Below are 22,930 nucleotides of genomic sequence, written 5' to 3' on the forward strand. Positions count from 1 at the left end.
TGTATCAGTCATGGTTCAGTTTCAAAACAAGTAAATAGGGGTCAAAAATACATAATAGGCAGTCTCAGGCTACACAGGCAAATGTCAGGAGGGAAATGTATCACAAAAGCAAGTGTCACACTCAATCCTTTGAAACAGCTTCAGCATTAGTTTAAAATCCCCACACTTAGGCCATTATGTGATCATACCAGTCAAAGAGAACCAGGCAGACTATAAGCAATATAAGTATCAAATGCAAGTTGCTAATGACAAACCAACATGAACATGACAAACAGGCTACCAACATGACAAACAGGCTGCCATCTAGACTCTATAAGATAAACTAACAAGACAAGTTATAAGTCTTTTAGACCCTTACTTCAAACAAGTACCTAACTTAACAATCTCATCATACAACTGTGCTAGTTCAAGGAAGTCAACCTTAGATTTCAAATAGCTAACAGGATTCAAATGAGCAAATCACAAAGATAAGTCAAACAAATAGTGGCCATAAAACAATAAGTTCCTCTTCCCAAATCCTTTAAAGTCACAGAGTCAAGAACAAGGAGGTCAAAATACCTTTTAAAGATTCTTGGAACTAGCAGAGTTTCTACATCAACATTCCATGTTCAAGCAAACAGTTTTTAGGAAAAAAGGAGAGTCTTCAACATACCAATTTTAAAAAGAAGGTTTGAAAACATTTTACAAGTTCATGTGACAAGTAGGAAGAACAATAGCCTCAGATTATGAAGATGAGCTCAACATGAGTATGACAAACGAAGGTTTGTATCAAATAAGGAAACACAGAATTTCAAACAAGAAATAATTCCAGGTTTTAAGATCATTTTCAAGGTCACAACACCTTTAAAGGGTACTCCAACATCAAACATATATCAAGTTCCCAACTCTGGCTTCAAAGCAACCAATAAACTTACAGAATACAGCAACAGACCTAGGTAACTGGCCAACAAGAAGGGAGAAGACTTGTAATCACAAAAGAGATCCACACACAATATAGTTAAGCAAAACAGCCTCTTTCTTTCCTTTTATAACAGAATCTAGGTAAACACTGGCAATACACACAAATTCAAAAAGTGAGTTTAAGACTTCATAGATTCCACCCCCAGGAAATTTCATAACCTTACCCTTTTTTAAAGGATGTTAAACCATTATAGGTGATTCAAAATTAACAAGTGCTGAAAAGGATCAACTTTGACCTTCAAGACTTAGACTTTAACAGGTTTCTAAAGGAAGAAACTTAAACTTTTTATAGCAGAGTCAACCTGAGACCATATCTAGGATCAAAAACCACATCAAACAATTAAACTAGTAGACAAAATGGATTCATGATTAACACACAGAACCATCTTCACAACATGATGAACAGAAATCACAAGAACAAGGCTAAATACTTAAATTTTTAATGAAGAAGTACCATATAGCAAAGCTGGAACCCCAAACAACTTAATACAACGAAACCAAACTCCAAACTCTATTATTTATCCCATTTAGTTCTAAAATTCCAGAAAGAGAAACATCAATCAAAAAACTTCAACATGGTTCAGAAAACAGAACTCAATCACATTATTACAACTAAACATCATTAACACTATATTACCAACTAAACTAAGGCAGGAATACGTCTAAATTAGTGAAATAGAGTTCCAAACACATATTTAAATAACAAGGCATTTATTTGAACTCATATGATAACTGAATTGATTTAAATAATGGAACAAGTATATTATCTTTTGCAAAGGCAACCTAAAGATCAAATGAGGGGATTGAAATCCAAGCTTCAACACCAACAAGACCTTAACACCTTTCTTCTTTTTCGAAAATAACTTCTTCTTTTTCTGATATGTTGTCGTTTTTTTTTTTTGTGTGTATTATATATTGTAGTGTATATGATACTGAACTTAGCTTTTTTTTTTAGGATCCAAAAAAAAAAAAAAAATCTCTCTTGACACGAATAGAGACTTACTATATATAGGCAATACCGCCAGCTTGGGGACAAAAATAGGAACGAATATTCCCAAAAAGATTTTCACCCCAAAACCTCAAAACAATTCGAAATTTAGGCATCCTAGGAAAAAACAATCTGCATTGTACAAAAATAGTACTATTTCCAGTTCAGATTTTGCACATAATACACAAACAAACAAAATTCCAACCCATTCTAATTCAAAAATCCCTAAAATTAAGGAACAACCAACCGAATAGTACACCTAGTCACATATAGGACAAACAATCACAAAATATAACGGCATAATCATACCCAAAGGATAAAAACCCTCGGATTCGTACCCAAACCAACAGACCCCCCATGGGAAATTACCCCGGGCCCCCATCCCGCCCATGGGTAACCGAGCAACATCCTTAAAAAGGGGTGCAATTTAACAAAATTTAATGATGGAAATCACACGGACTAGTGATAAGGGATGAAATCCCTCAAAAATCCGACGAAGAACAGCCGTGGATTGGCCTGAAAAAGCCATCGTCGGCGAAACACTAATAAACAAAGTAAATCGCCTGAGATGAGAGAGAGAGAGGGTCGGGGAGTGAAATGAAATAATGGAGGGGGTGGAAGTTTATTAAAATAAACTTCCACTCCCTTAAACCCTCCCCCCCAGTTTTAGGAACATTTAAATTAACCCCTCTTTCTATTTAATAGACTATATATTATAAATGTATATAATAGCTAAATATATCAATCATTTAGGCTAAAATAAAAATTAAAACTCATAAAGTAAAAAATGCAAGCTTTAAAACGAGCCCAATATTGACATAGTTTCGAGCAATATTTAAAAACGTGAAAAATGCAGTCAACAGTACCGTAATTCATACGTTGTTTTAATTAACAATTTTTCCGAGTTAGACGGAACGGTATGTGTATCCTCTTTTCAAATCACTTTTGCGAAAGTAAATAACTAGTAATTTTCTTGTAATTGCTAAATTTTAGAAGAAATAATAACAATTGAATGTCAATTTTGCAACTTTCTCGGAATTTTTAAATTTTAATTTTTTAGGGCATCCTTACCCCATCTTGGACTCGGGAAATATGTAAATTAAAATATACATTTTATGCGGTGAAAATTAGGTGTCAACAGTACCAACATGGGTATGCCAACAATATATCAATGACTACATAGGTCATACAAAAATCTATGCTCGTATCAACGTCAACAAGTAAGGTACTACAATACCACAATCAAGATGTAACAACAGTTCCCGCTATCTATTAAAAACACATGGCATCACACCAACACAACAGATCAATCAAGTCACACACAATGAGTGGCTAACCCCAATCACGCATCAGGGCCCAAACTAAGTCAATATCCAACCCAACTTCATACCGAAGGTTTACATGCTTTCTCCGATAATATAATCTAAATATATGCTTCGCTATACGAAGTCTCACCAAGGGTAAGCCATAACCTACCTGGATGGCCGAACTGCAAACACCAACAATCACTTTTTTGCCTTGCCCTTTCGCTGAGCCTCAGAACTAAAGAAGTCTAGGCATAATCGAAATCTAGATTAGAAATCATAAAGAATGATACTAATATTGCTATCATTCAATTTAGATCAAATCCAACCCTAGAATTTGGGGAAACGGGGCCCACAAGGCCAAAACGGGAAATTCGGGAGTAAAATATCAAATTAAGCACTAGGTGATCATAACCCAACAACTAATTGCTAGTTTAACTCACGGATTCGCCTAATTTCAAAGTTCAAGCAAAACCCTCAATTTTGGTATAAACCCTAACTCTTTGATTCAAGAATTCAACATTAATAATGGAAGATATATGATTAGCAACCTTAGATTCATCAAAATCTAGCATAAACTCCATCAATTTCATCATTAATAAGCCTAGATAGAACATTCATTAACTCCACTTTGATCTCCCATTAATAAAAAATTGCTAAGGAAAGAGAAATCTATGATGATTAGGAACAAAGAATTAGTAAAGAGATTAGCAAGACTTACCACCAAGAGTTTTCTCCAATAATCTTCTAAAACAATCCCCAAGAGCTCAATTTTCGTAATGGAAATAAATGATAGACTAAGGGCTTATTTAATACACACTTAATGAAATAACAGGCTCGTTACCACCATGGCGGTAACGGGGCCGCAACAACGACGCCTCCCCAGTGCCCCCACAGACCGCTGGGACGGCCTGGGCCAATTCTCACTTGGCCACCCTAGCGGCCATACCGCCGCAACAACGGTGCCGCTGGGACGACACTGGTGCCGCCAATGCGGACACCAGGTACCAGAAACCCAACTAATCTCTAAGTCTTAATCGAAATTCCGAATTACTCCCGAGGCCATCTGCTCACAAACCACATACACAGATCCATATAAAAATATGCCACAAATGCACTCGTGGCCTCGAAATTTCCAATAGAGGTCTCGTTGGCCGAGTCAACCCCCGATACCTCATTTCTAATTTCCCAACCCAAGTCCCAAAATGCATTCGAGTGCATTGGGAACCGAACAAAATATACACACCAGTTCTAAACAACCATCTGGATCTCTCGGAATTGATGAAATTTCGAAAAAGGTCCGTTTACCCAAAAGTCAACTTTGGGTCAACTCTTTTTCGCTTAAAGCTCATACTTCCCAGAAAGTCACCCAAATCAAATCTAGACACCTCGAGAAGCATGCCAACGATCCCCTCGTGTCAAAAGTGAGCTAACAAATGCTCGAAAAGGGCAAAAATGCCGAAAAAACTATAACGACCAAACGGGTCGTTACAGAATCAAGTCAATCGTAGTTCATAAGAAAGCTACAACTTTTTTTTTTTTTTTTTTTTTTGCTTTTTTTTTTTTTCTGTTTTCTTTTTCTTTTTTAAAAGGGTGCCTTTTGTAAGGAGCACCAAAGGATGAAGATAGAGAAATCAAGTCGGTTTAGCCTATCAATTGTTAGTATTGTGCATTGAAAATCATCACTGATTACTTTCGGGCGAACTAGAGGTCAACTTAGAAGTGATTCCTATAGTTTCAAATGGTACCTCAGTTATACCTAAGTATTGACAAGATCTATTCATCTTACATCAATTAGAGGTTTTGAATTCTTCCTATCCTCATGTTTCAAGTGCCCTTATCACAAGTAAAGTCCTAATTCACACTCAATAGAAGCATTTAGATCTTAGTAATTCACACTCAATAGAAGCATTTAGATCTTAGGACATTCAAGAAGTAAACTCACACTCATAAGGATGTTCAATGCATACAATTAAGATACCATATGCTTGGCCTCCATGTAAGTATCCAGTAATGTGAGGACACTGAGATTGGGATCAAGTAGGACTTGTTATTGGCTTGTAATGTATGCTTATAGATGGGTAGGACATTTATTTGGGATAAAGTGACTATTTTCCCCTTGAGCATAACACTATACTTCAATTTTATTTGCATTTTCGCACTTGATCATCATTTGCTTTGCTGCTACTTTTTTTTTTTTTTTTTTTGACTTTTCTCCTCTTTTTGTTTTGAGCTTTCCTCCTTTTTTGGAGCTTTTTTTTTTTTTTTTTCCGCAGGTCTTTCCTTTGTCGTTGTAATTTACTTGGACTTTTACATTTTTCACCTTTCTACTTTGCCAGCTTAGATTTTGTTAGTGCGCTCAGGGAGGTGGGGCCAAAAGAGGGATAGTGCACTTATGCACTCGAAAGGATATAGGCTAAATTCTGGTTTATCCACAGAAAATGTTTTATGCTCAAAAGGGTAACACTAGGGATCATATATCATTTGGTAGGCTTGAAAGACACAATCGGGTCAAAGAAAGCCTACAATCCTTTCTCAAACCAAGTGTTGCTCAATATTTTGCCTCAACAAACATTCGGGCCAAGTTCTAGATCAACAAAGCAATGTCATTGAATTTTCAATCTAAAGCTCACCACGCAATGCACATGAAACGATGAGGTCTGATTAATTTTGACCATATATAACTTTTAGCAAAAGAATTTCTCAAGTGTCACTTAGGTATAATCAAGAGGTACCAAAAGAATCTATGGTTCACAACAAAGTTGGTCCTCTCTATCATCCAAATTATTTAACACTTGTTTCTTTATTATACACACTCCTAAATATGTTGATACCAACCAAGTCAAGAGATTTTTTTATTCCTTTTTTTTTTGTGGGACCGAACCCAAAAGAGAAGGGTTTCCTACGTATCTTGTTGAATCAAGAATCAGGTCAGACGTAGTTCAGGAGAATATAAAAATAATTTTTTATTTATTTATTTTTGGGATAAGGAAATATATATATATCAACTCTTTTTTTTTTAGATTTTTCTTTTTGAATAAGGAATACACAACCAGTGAAGGGCTGTCTACGTATCTCATTGTGATGAGAATCAGATGCGCAAAGTTCTTGAAGACTACTCCAAGAAAAGGTTCTTTTAAAGACTCGTTGTTTTTTTTTTCTTTGGGAAACTGTTGTGGAAAGACAAAATTAGACTCTTTCTGGTTGTTTATTGTAAATGGATATATAATAAATCTCTTTCTTTTGTTTTACGAATCACCCTAAAGCCGGTCAACAAGTCATTCCGAATAATATTGCAAATAGCACATATGATGCGCATGTTGGTTCAAAAGAAACGGGTACTTGTCTTAGACGGACTCAGCCCCTGTGCCGAGCCCCACTAAGTCAAATGCAAGTCATGCAAACAAAAGAGTGGCCTACTGGGGATACCATGTCTGTGTTCCAATTCTACTAAGGTTAAACCTAATAGAAAAAGGTATCTAGATTAGCTGTAAAATGAGCGGACAACTCGAGTCGGGTGAGAGACAACATACCGATAGTAGCGGTTTCCGGCTTTGTTGTGGGTCATCCCCATCCTAATAATGTGTAACTATAAATCTCTTACCAGGGACCAAGGGCCCACTGGCTTTATCTCAGCAGAAGTGGGGGTGCATAGTTGCAATTCCCATTTTTGTGGCAAAGTGTATTATTGAAGACTCAGAGGGGTGCGCGAGAGAAGACAATTATATTGCAGTTCAACAACATCAAAGCAGTGAATAAGCAGACATAGAGCACATTAATCCCATATATACAAAATATCCTAGAAAAATAAATAACACAAGCCAAACATAAGTCAATATACAAAGCTCAAATTCTGGCTATCCCCAGCTGAGTAGGCATTTGTCACACCCCCTTTTTTTATATAAAAACAAATTATATTAAATATTTATTAAAAGGATTTTTCCAATTGAAGTGACGTTTTGAAAAGGGATTATTTTATTTATTCAGAGTCGCCACTTGGAATTGAGTTTTGGTGTGTTCCAAGTCACCTTATGAATCCCTAATCAAAATGAAATGACTCTATTTTTATTGGTATGCGAAAACAAAAGTCAGCGTAAGGAATTCTGTTGACCGGGGAAAAGGTGTGAGGCATTCCCCGATTCACGCGGTTCTAGCACGGTCACTTTATCAACTTATGTTCCGCTTTAATTTATTTTTGCTTAAAATGTATTTATTTAGCTATGCCTATGATTCGCTTAAATTATTGTTGAACCTTTATTAGTCTTAACTAAGACGCGTAGTTGCGACCTCAACCTCGACATACACCAGCCGTGACGCGTAAACGCGACCTTAACTTGCGTATCACACCTAGAATTTTGAGCCTACTCGCCTTACTTAAACAATGATGATTATCTTTATTTAAATTCTTAATTCAAGACGTGTAACTAATCCAAGACAATTATTTTGTCCCTTTTTCACTCTTTGATAATGGGTGTTGAAGCGAATTCGCAATTCATCTCGTTCCCTTACATTGAATTAAAAAGGCATTAATATTAATCTGGTCCGAAACTATTATTTAACTTAAACTCAAAAACTCTTCTAATTATAATCACAAATGCACAATATGCGGATCATTAAATTTTCAAATCCTTGTAAGCATCATGCAAAGGACATCACATTCACATTTAAAGGAACTGAATATGCCTCGACGTCTAACATACAGAGATCATTTGTGAGTCAATTAAAGCAGGATATGACTATTTAACTTGATGCTATATTAATTTTCCTTGTATCTTGATTAGAGCCTTTTATCTTTGTAATAATAAGGAATCAACATGTAAAATAGATGTGATCCATTGGAATATATCCTTTTTATTTTTTAATCAATACGTAAGCAAATTTTAGACCATCACTGTGTCCAAGCTTTATCTCTTAAAATAAATTTTCATGCAAAACTCCAAGTTTTAATAATAAACAAATTCCAATATCCACTAATATACACTGGATTCATAATAAAGCTCGGTGAAACCACTAAATAAATTAACTACAAATTTGAGGAGCTTCACAGATATCAAAATAGTACAATTAAAAATAAAAGGAATCGACCTTTATTAAGCCAAGATTTTCAATACAGTGATACGAACAATTAACTCGGAAATCCGCAAGGATAAAGAAAATGATTTATTTATTCAGGAACCATGGCCCGTGACATTAAACTATACAAAGAAAATTGAGAGTTACCTTTTGCGAAGATTACAATAAGGAAACGGCTACAATCTACTGATTTCCAAGTTAACAATAGCTAACTTTCAAGTCCATGAACTCGAAACCGCGAACGAAAACCCCGAACTCGAACAAAACCTTTTTGAAACTCCTAAATTGCTCTAGGGTTTTTTTTTTCTTCTTGGTATATTGTGTTTCTTTTTTTACTCCTTCTCTGTTTCTTTTTTTTTTCCTCTATTTTTTTTGTGTGTGTTATATCTGTGTTGTTTTTTGTTGGTATAGGTGTGTATTTATATATAGATTAAGAGAGAATGGAGGGAGTAGGAGTTTTTGGGATAATTATTTATTGAGAGTTTTTAAGGAGGAAGACACGTTGATGGAGAGAGCTTTAAGGGGGATTAGTTTGGGTTAATTTAGGATTAGTTTGTGGAGCAGAGACGTGCAGGTAAGGGGGGATTTAGTTGGGATATTTAGGTTAGTTTCTAGGAAATCTTTTCACTTTTTTTTCTTTTTCTGTTTTTGTTTACTTCTTTAATTAAAATATAAAAAACTATTCAAAGATAATTTATTATTTACTAAATATTTTTAAACTTTAACAAATATAAGAAAATAGCTAGTGCAAATAAGATGTAACTAATAATACTACTAAAAATCACTAGCTTATTTATTAAAACACAAATTAGAAGAGAACATATTTTTGTAAATTTTCTTTTCTTTTGAAAAAATGAAAACTAAACTTATCCTAAAATGTAACTCTATTTTTTGTAGTTTTTTTGAATTTTTTTTAAAAAGTAAGGCTTACTAAAAATAAATTAAAAATCAAAATATTTAACTAAATCTAAAAGAAATACTTAAACGCTTAAAATGGTGTAAAACTTAAGTTCGGTAAAAAATTAGGTGTTCACATCAATTGCAAAATTGCTCATTTTTGAGTTAGTACAATAATAAATTTGAATGTTTTTCTTTCTAATAATAATAAATAAAAGTTTATATTTCTAACCCAAGAAATTGTAGAAACTTAGATGAATCTTTTACGTTGAAAGTTAAGATATATCTTTTTGAAATTGTACCCTTGTGGCAAAATGTATAAGAAAAAACAAAAGAGGAATTTTTAGTTTTATTTTGTATGTGGAGCGAGGAGGGAGATACTTTTTCCTTTTTAGTTAAGTGATATTCGTTGAAGATTTTCCACACGAGGAGAGATCGATTTTGTGGCGCCTCATTACTATTTCCTCCGTTCCAAAATAAGTATCGTTTTAGTAAAAAAGTTTGTTCCAAAATAAGTATCGTTTTAGTAAAAAAGTTTGTTCCAAAATAAGTATTGCTTTAGAAATTTAAGAAAAAAAAATAGTAACTGTTTCTAATTATACATTATATTAAATAAGTTCTTAATAGTGTTCAATTCTAAAAAAAAAAAAAAAAAATCTGATAAATAGGGGTAACTTAATAATTTATACCTTATATTTTTTTTTAATGGACGTAAAATAAGATAAATCGACACTTATTTTGAGACAGAGGGATAGTTTATATTGGTAAAAGTCTTTCACACGAGGAGAGATCGATCTTCTGGCGCCTCATTATAAATATAATTTTAGTATGTGACCATTTTAACATTAGATCGGTAAAAGTAACACGGAAAATTGACAAATAAAGTAAATAAAATCATTTTTTGAGTTTAATTTCATGGTGGACATACTAAAAATTGAAGAAGAAAAAAAAAATGTTGACTCACATGTAATGGATCGACTTAATTTTCGAACAAAAGAAAACAAAACAATAAGAAAGAAAGAAAAAAGAAAGATCACCTTGTAATATCAATGCATATATTGACTAGTTTTTTCCATCTTTGCCTTTGAACAAAAAATGTTAAATGATGATGATTGGATTCCCAATGTCAAAAGATGAACTACTTGAGCATGCTCTAATCATCAAGAAGAAAAAATAATTTTTTATATATAAGGGTATTTTGATAAACTTTATACTTCATCATTGATTTCTTAATATGCGTGTTTTTTTATTAAGATGACAATTATTATGAGAGTATTAAATTAACAAAACAATTATTAGGTGGGATTAGCAATGTGTCAAATGAATTGGCTGACTGGACACTTTTTATCACTCAACTGAAGAGTGACAGGATGTAGTCCGAGGCATATACTAGTATTTTTAGTGGAGTCAATTATAAGTGGATTATTGTAACATGACTGCGGGCCTACCGTATCCATTTTTTTTTTTAATAGAGTAACCTCTAACTTCTTCTTTTTTAATTTTAATATTTTTTTTTAATCAGGCATCATCGTGATGGACCATATCTGTCTTTCAAATTCAGCAACAATATGTCTTTATCGCCTTTTTCTTTGTGGCCCTTTCATTTGATTCCACGTTTAATCTCTCTTTTTGTTTTTTCCCTTATGGAAGAGGATCAAAGATCGAATCAAGTATGGAGTTATTAGCTAAGAATGATTAGATCAAGATTAATATAAACATGTCTAATTTCAATGTCTTACTGAAAGTTTATACTCCCTCCGTTCCAAAAGTAAATGGGAATGGCATACCCCTTAACAAAGTTAATTAACGACATTAATCAAAAGTTAATTTGTACTTTCTCCAAACTTTTTAAACAACTTGAAATAGTTAAAGTTGGGGGTTGAAAAAACCATTAGAGAGAAGGGTAATTTTGAAAAATTTAATTAATACATTTTTCGACTTTACAAAATTCATTTATTTTGGTTAATAAAAAATGTGTTAGAAATTCATTTATTTGAAATGGAGGGAGTATCGTCTTTAATTTATTAAATTGATATTGGCAATATACGAAAATACGTAACAATTAAATAATACATTATTCTAGTAGCATAAATGTTTTGCAATATTACATAGCTTTAGGTAAATAGTTACTCTTTTAGTGTGATATCATTTCCTTTTTATTTCGTTGGAAAAAACCAAAGCTTTTAAACTTGAAAATAAATTTAACTTATACTTTTTATGGTAATTCATGACATAGGAACTGATATCGAAAATGTCAAATTATAACTAAAAGAATCAAATCGTTAAATGAAACGGTGCTTAGTCAAACAAAAGTGAGATTTCAAATTTCAACCAAAAGAAATATTTGATGGTTTCATCTTGTTTAAAAATGCTTTTCTATTTCATTAATGTAACTAGAGATCTAACAAATGGTAATAAAGGTCGGCATCATTATAGGGGTATGGAACCTTGGGATTATCTGTAAATTAAAGGATATTTATGATTCTTGAAGTCAACATCTAATAAGCATGTTTGACAATTTCAACTTGCAAGGTGACTGCAACAACATCTTAGCTGGAGAATACAACTCCACGACTTAAGCCAGCTTTTATGATCTACATTGAAGCAATACGTTGTAGACCATTCAACATGATCCGTAGATGACAACGACGACAATATCCATAATAAAATATTATTATTAATAATAAAAAAAATTCATCCTATCTATAATTGCTCAATTTTATTACTCCTAATTCATTAAATACAGTGATCTGGGCAATGCATTTCGATTGGTTGAGCTACCCGTATTTTCACCTTGTTCGTGAGGGTTCTAATCCCCACGCTGTAATCCCTTCCCCATTTTCCCTTCCTCCTATCCCCATGTAATAAAAACAAATTTAAAAATAAAATAAAATCATACCTTGTCGTTAGCAAATTGCCTCTTTTTTTTTTCTTACCATTAATCGAGCTTCAACAAGAAATGAGTGAACTTCATATGTCCATTTTTTTCGAAGAAAAAGGTTTACATGTACTCCTCAACTTTTGATGATGTGATTTAAAATTACTCTCAAATATGAGTACCTTTAGAGATCAATGACAAAATGAAACAGTGGGGTGATATTCAAAGTAGCCAATTGCAAAATTGCTCATTTTTTATTTAGGACAATAATAAATTTGAACATTTTTCTTTCTAATAATAATAAATAAAAGTTTATATTTCTAACCCAAGAAATTGTAGAAACATAGATGAATCTTTTACCTTGAGAGTTAAGATATACTTTTGAAATTGTAACCTTGCGGCAAAATGTATAAGAAAAAAGAAAGAGGAATTTTTAGTTTTATTTTGTATGTGGAGCGAGGAGGGGGATGCTTTTTCTATTTTAGTTAAGTGATATTCGTTGAAGATTTTCCACACGAGGAGAGATCGATTTTGTGGCGCCTCATTAGTATTCCCTCCATTCCAAAATAAGTATCGTTTTAGTAAAAAAAGTTTGTTCCAAAATAAGTATTGCTTTAGAAATTTAAGACAAAAAATAGTAATTGTTTCTAATTATACATTATATTAAATAAGTTCTTAATAGTGTTCAATTCTAAAAAAAAAACATCTAATAAATAGGGGTAACTTAATAATTTATACCTTATGTATTTTTTTTTAATGGACGTGAAATGAGATAAAACGACACTTATTTTGAGACAGACGGATAGTTTATATTGGTAAAAGTCTTTCACACGGGGAGAGATCGATCTTCTGGCGCCTCATTACAAATATAATTTTAGTATGTGCCCATTTTTACATTAGATCGGTAAAAGTAACATGGAAAATTGACAAATAAAGTAAATAAAATCATTTTTTGAGTTTAATTTCATGGTCGACATACTAAAAAAAGAAGAACAAAAAAAACTGTTGACTCACATGAAATGGATCGACATACAAAAAAAAAAAAGGAACAAAAAAAAAACTGTTGACTCACATGAAATGGATCGACTTAATTTTCTAACAATAAGAAAAAAGAAAACAAGTGGACCATTTGTCTCAAGTCCACATCAGCAGCGTAACGTATTTTCCGGGAAACTGTGTGGACATTCTACCTGAAAAAAAAAAAAAAAAAAAAAAAAAAAAAAAAAACTTCAATTTCTCTCTTTCTCTCTCAAATTCATTCTATCAATCCAGAATTATCAATTCCAAATTTTAATTCTTTAATTCTTTCACAACAAAAATATTCACCTTCAAACCTTTCTCTCTTCATGTTTCATCATTTCTTGATGATGATAAAACTATTACTATAGTTTTTCATTTCGTTTAAAAGTTAATTGTAAAAAGTGAGATGAACGTTACAAAAATGGACGTAAAATCACGTCTAACACGAGGAATATCACGTCAATTCTCAACAGGATCATTAAGAATGAGCGGTAAATTCAGTTTCAAAAGACAAAACTCAATGGATCCAAGAAACAACAACATGCGTTTCAGTTTTGGAAGACAATCATCACTTGATCCAATACGTAGATGTCCATCATTCGAAAATGAAACAGTTGCTGTACCAGATAATTTAGATTCGACCATGCAGTTGTTGTTTTTAGCATGTAGAGGTGATGCTAATGGTGTTAAGGAATTGCTTGATAATGATGATGTTGATGTTAATAGTATTGATTTAGATGGAAGAACTGCTTTGCACATTGCTGCTTGTGAAGGACATGTTGAAGTTGTTAAGCTTTTGTTAAGTAGGAAAGCTAATATTGATGCTCGTGATCGATGGGGAAGCACGGTAAATTTTCGCGATTTTTTTTGGCTCGTAAAATTGTATTGTTTGTCGTGATTTTTAAAAATAGTAGTTTCAGATTATGTGTCGTTTTAGAAGTTCGAGACAAAAGTAATTATTTTTCCCATTTTACGCCAATGAACCCGAATTATGACAAATGTTTCTTATTGTTGTTTGTTGTTCTCCTTGATATGCTATCCCTGATAATTTTTGAAATTTAAGTACAAGTAAATATGGTGAAATCGTAATTCTAATTTTACCGAGGGAAAATATGTAAGGAGGGGAGCTGGAACTAAACTTTTAATTCTGAAGAAACTTTAGCTAAGTTTTTGGATAAAACTGTGAAGATATTGTGAATGAATGTTGGTTTGTCTGGAAAACAATTCTGAAGAAACTTTTAGCCAAGTTTTTGGATAAACTATGAAGATATTGTGAATGAAAGTTGGTTTGTCTGGTAAACAATTCTGAAGAAACTTTTAGCTAAGTTTTTGGATAAACTGTGAAGATATTGTGAATGAATGTTGGTTTGTCTGGGAAACAGTTCTGCTGCGAATTTCTTCTGTAATTTGTGAAGAATCATTAGAAGGATTAGATAAAGAAGAAAATTTAAGTGACAGAAGATAAGAAAGAACTTACTTAGGTCTTATAGAATCTAAAGGGTTCAAATGGCTTTGGTGATATCGAAAAATGCAAACTTGTGACATTTACAGACTACTATGTATCTCTTTATTTTTTTATTCATCTTTTTCGCATTTGGGTAATATACTATTTATAAGGGCCCTTGAACTTCCTTTATTATTATGGCAGGCTGCAGCTGATGCGAAATACTATGGAAACAATGAAGTTTACAATATCTTAAAGGCCCGGGGGGCCAAAGTCCCGGTAAGTGGGAAGATAATTTTCTGGTTAAAGTGAGCTTTATGATATTATGGCGCTGAGTATTTGTCACGTTGCTAGAAACTCAGAAACACACCAATGACTGTAGCAAATCCTCGAGAAGTTCCAGAATACGAACTAAATCCACTGGAGCTTCAAATCCGGAAACGGGATGGAATCTCGAAGGTAAGGTCTCTCTATGTTTTCAAAATAAGCATTGGGATGTTTCAGTTTTGGTAAATGATGAAAGCATTAAAATGCCAGGTTTGCAGTCAGCATAAGCAAAATTCAAAAGTTATACTAGTTAGCTCTTTGATCTTCACTAGGAGAACTATACACTACGTTAGAACCGATATTCAAAGATACAACCTTCTTCCGTGAAACAAAATTGAAATGGACAGTGCTCCGATGTTTCTATAGAAAAGATTGACTACTGCTACTATGCTCGGTCCATATCTATCCATAACCAGGAGATCATCTTGGCACAAATTTATCTGAAATCAGTTTTAGTTCTCCTCTTGAACTTGTGATGATTGCAGTGAGTACTTTGTCGTAACTCTAAATTTTAGGTATACTTCTATATTTTCAGTTTGCTGAATTGGTGAAACTTCTTAATTCAATTATGTCACCAACTGTAGTTCATTTGGCAACAAGTTAAGATTAACAAAAATCAACATTACCTCATAGGAGGCCTAACCTTAAATTTTCAACTTTTGCAAACTTTTGAACATTTTATTTCCTGCTTTGCTTCCTGAAGAAAGCTATGAGACATCTGCACTGACTTACCCCCCCCCCCCCCCCGGAAGCAATTTGTGCTTGATTTCGCACTAATTCTTCTTCAATCTTCTCTTAACAACTTTGCTGCGACTCTTTTTTTGGCCTTCAACAGGGTTCGTATCAAGTTGCTAAATGGAATGGGACAAAAGTTTCTGTCAAGATACTTGACAAGGATAGCTATGCAGACCCTGAAACGATGTATGTTGTCAGTGTATTTTCTTTTGATCTCCTAATTCTTGACCATAGGCCACATTTCTGTTATTGGATTTAGAAATATGCTTTATCAGAGGGACATGCGTATTTTGGACTTCAACTAGTAACCGTGTTGCCTGATTAGCTGTGACTAGCAAGCTTTGTCATGATACATTGATCTGGATATTGAATTAGTTGTGCAGCTTTGGTGGATGATTTATGCAGCTTAGGTTGCCTTGTCAGATTTTGAAGAAAACAACGGTTTATATATTTCCTCTCTGGAAGATTGAGTTGACGGATGTTGAACTTTAATTTGTAGTAATATGGAATAAGTTGAGGATCACACCTGGTCCTTCTGGAGGCCTTCTTGTTAGGCTTTTCCCCCAATTTCATCCTAACATTTCTCTGAAACCAGAATTTATGAATGCAAAATTGTATAAGCTTCTTTGCAATTTTCTACTCCCTAGTTAAGGAGACGTGGATTCTTCTACCTTGGTTTGTAGTATAATACATAATAAGTCGATGCTCACATCTGTTGTTTGTGGTAGCGTCCTCGCGCAGTTTACTTCTTTCATCCTAACTTACGATGCATAATTGTGCATCCTAAGTTACTACCACTTGCTGTGGTTGTCAGGGTTCTTCGAAGGGAAACTGATACCTATATCTTTTTTTCTGGTGCCTGTCTAAATTAAAAAACTTTATAATCTTCACTTGTGCGATTGCCGCAAATTTTCGCTCAGTCATTGAAGTGATTCAGGGGAGATGCTTTATTTCCAAGTGCCTTGATTCCTGAGGGGACAGAACTTTAGTTTTACTTCAAGATTATTAGATCTTTTAGATTATCTTGTGAGGTGTATCTTTGTCTTAATTATTGATGAGAACTTTTGGTAAGTGGGGAGAGTATTTTGAAGTTGAGATCGAATGCTTAAAGCTGCTGTTTGCACATAATTCACATTTTTCTCCTAGCAGAACCTTCTTTTCCTTCATTATGTTCTTTTGGCTTCTCATTTCAACAAATCAATTTGTTGTTATTTAGGATTGTCAATTCTTATTTTTCCGTGAACTGTTTTTATTCTTGATGCTAAGATCGCCTTAATTCCATTTCCTTGACATGCAGAAATTCTTTCAAGCATGAATTAACTTTGTTGGAGAAAGTACGGCATCCTAATGTGGTTCAGTTTGTTGGAGCTGTTACACAAAATATACCAATGATGATAGTACTAGAGTATCATCCAAGTGTAAGCTCTCTCTATTTTTCCATCTCACCCCCCTCCCCCCAATTCCCTTCTTCACTCATATCCATCTATACGCTATTGTCAATATTGTATGTTATTATGCATACAAAATATTGAGAAGTATTCAATCAGCTCCTACATGAAAAGAACATTCAATTTTGTGCTGTGAGTTCTCTCCTGATGTATTTTCGTTCTTATCAATTTTATGCGCTCTATTGTTTCTTGGCTTAGCTTTCCAATGGGTAATGTATTCATGTATTCTTGATTTTTCAGGGTGACCTACGTAGCTATCTTCAGAAGAAGGGACGTCTATCTCCTTCTAAGGTTCTAAGATTCGCTCTGGATATTGCCAGGCAAGTCTGATCTCTTTCATACTTACCGAAAACAAAATCTCTATTAGTACATCTGAGATCTTTTATGTGTATGCTGATAAGATGTTCTAATTTCTTTGGTTGCATCCTGTTTCCGTCATATGAACTTATTTTCAGGGGAATGAATTATCTTCATGAATGTAAACCGGACCCAATCATCCATTGTCTTCTAATGCCAAAGTAAGAAAACTAAATGCTTCATGATTCTCATATATTAAATGACCATTTCAATGTAATCGTCCCAATATGTACTTCTTTTAATGTTTGTAATTTTTGTAAGGTGCCAGAAATATTTTGCTGGACAATGGTGGTCTATTGAAAGTTGCAGGATTTGGTTTGATTAGATTGTCAAACATTTCACCTGACAAAGCAAAGTTGCTGCAACCTCAAGCCATTGACCGTGCAAGTAAGCATTTAAATTCAAGCACATACAGTTTAATCACAGTCTAATAATAGACAAAAAAAGAGCCTTCTAGTTTGATAATTAGTGACCACTTCAAAATTCAGGTGATGGACTTAAGTGTGTTCTTATTTCATGAGACGAGCAGTTGTAACTACAATACCTATTGACTACAGCATTCTCTTTCTTGTCACTTGTAGGTCCCTATATAGCACCTGAGATTTATAAGGACGAAATTTTTGATAGAAGTGTGGATGTATATGCTTTTGGAGTTCTAATTTATGAGGTAAAGATTCAATTTCATATCATTTAACTTATGGCTGCATTTCTTTTAGCTAACAGGGACATGTGTTTTATGAAGTAAATTTTAACATTCTTCTTTTCTTATATGGTTTTTTTTTTAAAATCTAGTCAATTTTTCCTACCATATCAGAACTATTGTAGATTCCTTGTTTTTCCACTTTGCTGGCACACTTAAAACATGAATGATCAGTCTTCCTCAAATATTGTGTTCTGTATGCTTCAGATGATTGAGGGAATACTACCGTTTCATCCTAAGTCACCTGAAGAGGCTGCTAGGTTGATGTGCAAAGAGGGTAAAAGACCATCATTCAAGTCAAAATCTAAGTATCTGCCGGACCTTAAAGAGTAAGCGCAGCTATTCATTTTTATTTTTAATTCTTGAATGCAATCTGGTCATTTGCAGTATGTATGCAGTTATAGAGTAGCAACATCACGTACTAATGCAGCAGATGTTCCATGTCATAGTCGTAACCGTTCTAACGGATATGACTTCTTTGTGAAAGGATTCAGAAAACGATTGTTGTTAGCTGTTGTGTTTTACAGAAGTAATGTGCAACTTTCTTTGGTTTCTTCTATCTGGCTGCTTAGTCCAGTATTATGTGTTATCGTTTGTCTTTAAACTTGCATTCTCCGATTTGACGTTCTTTTCCTACCAGAGCTCTTTGAAGATCTTGGCATTTCTAAGTGGACGATGATTTATTTTCCTCTGTCCATCCATCTGATGATAAAATATCCAACTTTACAAATGTGCATTACCTTATTTTAGATTTCCTTATATTTTACCAATCTTAAAGAATATAACAAGAAGATTGTGCATAATCAGGCCTTCTTCCCCCACCATAATTTTGCAAGGCTCTGTCTATCTAAAATACTTTTGTTGATCTTATTACTTTAGGATAAGTTCAGTGATGATTTTCGTGTTTCTTTTACTAAATTTGCTGAATGTCTAGGTTGATTGAAGAATGTTGGCATCCGGATTCTTTTATACGGCCAACATTTTCGGAGATCATTGTGCGCATGAATAAAATTGTTGCAAACTGCTCAAAACACGGATGGTTGAAAGATACTCTAAAGCTTCCCTGGTAATGCTTCCACTGCACTATTTTGCGTAATATGAATCTTTTTTCAGTTGTTTACAATATTCAAAGGTCCTTGGACCAAGAAGAAAAGATTTAGCACTGTGGATAACTTCTGCAAGAATTGAAATTGCTTCCACCCGGTGTTTCAAGCATTAGAATTTTTACATTCTCACACACTTCCAGTTTTTCTGTTTTTAATTTAAATTGTAACAACATATCCATGTGCAAAGCATAACTGACTTGAGTGGCGACCAGTGAACTATATAACGAGCTTATGAAGTTGTAGACCAAAGCAGCTTTTGACTTTCAAGAAACCCGACAACAGAAAGTTTGTTCTGCTAGTTGAAATGTATGATAATCTGGTCTAAAAGTTTAAGTTGTTAGAGAGAGTACACATTTATTTTCTTAATTATTACTCCAGCATACTATGTCGTCTTACTTTATCAAACCAGTCACCCATTGAAATATAAAGTGTACTAGTTCTGTATAGAAGTTCTGCCAAAATTAAACTTTGGCTGAACAACTTCAAACTTCATATTTTAGTTCACTTTTGCACATTCGTCTTGATTATTTTCTTTTACCATTTTTTTACTGAGTGCATTACCTTGTGATGAGACATTTAAGGTATATTACAAGATTGGTTTTCCATCGTAGGAACATCCTTAGATGAATTTCTTGGTGCAGGTTATAGAGTGCAACAAATTACGTTGACCTTGGAAAAAGCTAAGATCCGGTGGAGAATATTGCCACAAGATTCTTGTGACTATTCGATATAATGTGGATGTGTGGCAGATTATGATATCATAGTAAGCCTTGTGCAGTCTTTGCAAGAATCGTTGATCGTGTTGTTGGACCAAATAAAGGAAGATCGCAGGGTGTGAGTGATCGGAATAAGAATTGAAACTTCAGGCACAGTGCTTCTTCTAGTTTGAGTAAGCTGGAACTCTGATATATCATCTCTTAAGCTTCTTTCTTAGTCTATTTATAAGCTTCCACTGGACCAACTTGTATCTGGCTGTATAAGGAAAAAGGAAAGATATTATCCTATATTTTTCTTGTTTGATATGTTAAGCGAACTGACGAGAATTCATTCTGCAACTATTGTATAAATGTATCACTTTTAGCCTTTTCTGTTCGTCTATATTATCTCCTGCACTTCTGCTACCTACACATAAAAAACCAAAAGAAGTGAGTAATTACTGATCTGACTTTCCCCATTGAATTTAATTTTCCTTAGTTTATGGTTTCCTTCACTTTAGAATCCAGAATTTCAGTTCCTTAATCTGAAGTTCAACCTGAGTAAGTGTCACGCCCCGAATTATGGCCTGGGCATAACACGGCACTCGGTGCCTTGCTGCATATGACCGAGCGAACCACATGACTTGCTGAGTCTACATGGGACATGAACTGATGCGGAATATAAAGTAAACATGCATGAATTGTGAAAACATGAAGTTCAATAATCATAAGTCTGAAAATATTATTATTATTATATTTTGAATGCGGAATTATGGTAATGTAGCCATTAAGGCCAACTCAACTGAACATGACAACTGACTAGTCTATGAAACCTCGACACGAATCATGTAAACCTTCTTCACCGGGACAAGGCCCTCGGCATACCTTAAATGCATAACTGACATAAATAGAAGTAAAGACACAACCCCGAATGAGATGGGGCTCACCAAAAGCTGATACGAGCAATGTCCTAATGAGCAAATCTGCTGTCCTGTCAATCAATACCTGCATCGTGAAATGCAGGCCCCCGGGCAATAGAAAGGGGACGTCAGCACATTGAATGTACTGGTATGTAAAGCAACTGAAAGAAATAACATGGGATATGGAATAACATGATAAGAACTGAAAGTGAAACTGAAAACCTGGACATGAACATGAGCATGGGTATATATATATATATATATATATATATATAAAGCATGAGTAAAAATATCATAAGTAGGGAGAGCAATAACTTATAACCGATCCATGATCGGTGCTTGCGTCCCGCCCGCGAACACTCGGTCCTTGCCAGGGGAACATGAGATTTAATAAAATATGAAAGGATCCGATCATTATGAGAGATCGTCCGGGACATGGGTGGAGCGATCCTCATCCTACTAAGTGCTACGTAGTTTCGGGCTATCCGAAGCCTTATCCGCAATTAAAGCAACTCCCAAAACTTGAACATGTAAAATAAGTGGCACTTCTTTCGCCCATGGTTTTCATGAATATAACTTGCTTGTACATGGATATCATGAATTATAGCTTGCTGGCATGAACTTGTAAAACATGTATAGTATTTTCTTGAAAATAGCATACTATATCATAAACTAGCATGCATGAACCCATGGAATGAGATATATGGGCTTTCATGGATTACTGGACGATTCTTAATAATCATAAAGAAATATTAAGAACTCAATGATGGAATTATAACAATTCATACATAATATAATCATGGACATGGACCTAGGGATATCATGAACATGGTATAGAAACCCTAGTTTTCGCAGAGAATCATAATTTATGGATTTTGAGGCGTGGGAAGAATAATGATGTTCCCACACGTAGATAGTAACTCTACATACCTTAATCGCTCCAAAACTTGAAGAAAAGTCTGAATCTTTGAAGAAGAATTCCAAAAGCTTTGAATTTGGAAACCTTGAGAGGATTTTCACTGATTTTCGTAGCTACTGTTCGTGGCTCAAAGGGTACTGTTACCGAAAATCCAATCTCCACCGTTCATATTTTAGACTTATGTGTTATGAACACTCAGTTAAAATTTGGGCTTGATCCAACGGTTAGATTATCGGGAAACACTAAATTAATATGGCTGGTCGGAATGAAACTCAATAGAAAAATACTAGAGTTTTCTCCAACTTTTTACAAATCTTGATTTTTATAGGGTAACCGGATGGATGGATTTATTCTAATCTTTATAAATGATAAATCTTGTAGAATACAAAGGTTCTTCATTAAAATATTTACCTTGGAGGAAACCTTAGGAAACTAAATTCTTGAAAGTTTCTTGATTTCAAGAATGAGTTTCTTGCAAGATTGAAGTGTCCAGGTTCTTTAGGGATGGAGGTAGAGAGAAAAAGAATAGTCTCTTAGTGTTTAGAATAGTGTTAGGGACGTTTTTATTTCATACAATTATAAAATAAGGAGTCCCAATTTGAGTAGGAAAAAGGCTAAAAACGTAACTCAAAATCGAAAATTCTGCTCCGACCAAAGGATAGTAAAACAGGCATAACTCTTAGGACAAGAGCCCGTTGAGCTCCATAAGATACCGTTGGAAAGCTATTCCAAAGGGCTACAACTTTCATGTTTTAAGTTTTCTCAAATTATCAACTAATAAAGGAGTCACGGGTCTTAGAAATAAATAGGCTGGTCAACCACTTTCGTAATACGTACAAACTTTCAAATTTTCTCTAAAACTCTAACGTTACGAGTCTAACATGAGTTCTAAGATACGAGGTGTTACAGTAAGTCCTATCACCAAGCCAATACAGCATGTATCATCAACAAATATATCTCTACCTTGAAGGATAGCTCAAGTGAAAGGCTAAATGACTATTAGCTGTCAGCAGCCAGAAATTCTAGAAAGGAAATGAAAGAGTTAGAACAATGTTATAGGATAAGAAACTAACGTTTGTGGACTCCTAGTAATATGAACGGTTAAATGTACCGGCAGCCAAACTTAATTACTGGCACTGATTTGTATATTATATCTATA

At 34.0% G+C, this 22,930-nt stretch overlaps 1 protein-coding gene across 1 annotated transcript; it reads left to right on the plus strand.

Moving 5' to 3' along the window:
• Positions 1-13,294: 13,294 nt before the first annotated feature.
• LOC132056556 (integrin-linked protein kinase 1-like) lies at positions 13,295-19,201 on the plus strand. Its single transcript, XM_059448820.1, has 11 exons — positions 13,295-13,967; positions 14,769-14,843; positions 14,919-15,023; positions 15,727-15,812; positions 16,924-17,044; positions 17,315-17,394; positions 17,530-17,592; positions 17,700-17,818; positions 18,013-18,098; positions 18,339-18,460; positions 19,066-19,201. Exons 1-11 carry the CDS (start codon positions 13,527-13,529, stop codon positions 19,199-19,201), a joined length of 1,434 nt encoding a protein of 477 aa, XP_059304803.1. The 5' UTR covers positions 13,295-13,526.
• Positions 19,202-22,930: the final 3,729 nt, after the last annotated feature.

Source organism: Lycium ferocissimum, chromosome 1 (assembly GCF_029784015.1).
Source record: "Lycium ferocissimum isolate CSIRO_LF1 chromosome 1, AGI_CSIRO_Lferr_CH_V1, whole genome shotgun sequence".
NCBI classification, from domain to species: domain Eukaryota; kingdom Viridiplantae; phylum Streptophyta; class Magnoliopsida; order Solanales; family Solanaceae; genus Lycium; species Lycium ferocissimum.

Bases quoted from the DNA above. Each gene is read 5' to 3' on its own strand.
- LOC132056556 (XM_059448820.1), top strand. From the start codon at position 13,527: ATGAACGTTACAAAAATGGACGTAAAATCACGTCTAACACGAGGAATA. The intron at 13,968-14,768 runs GTAAATTTTCGC...TTATTATGGCAG, and splicing joins GTGATCGATGGGGAAGCACG to GCTGCAGCTGATGCGAAATA. The intron at 18,099-18,338 runs GTAAAGATTCAA...TGTATGCTTCAG, and splicing joins TTGGAGTTCTAATTTATGAG to ATGATTGAGGGAATACTACC.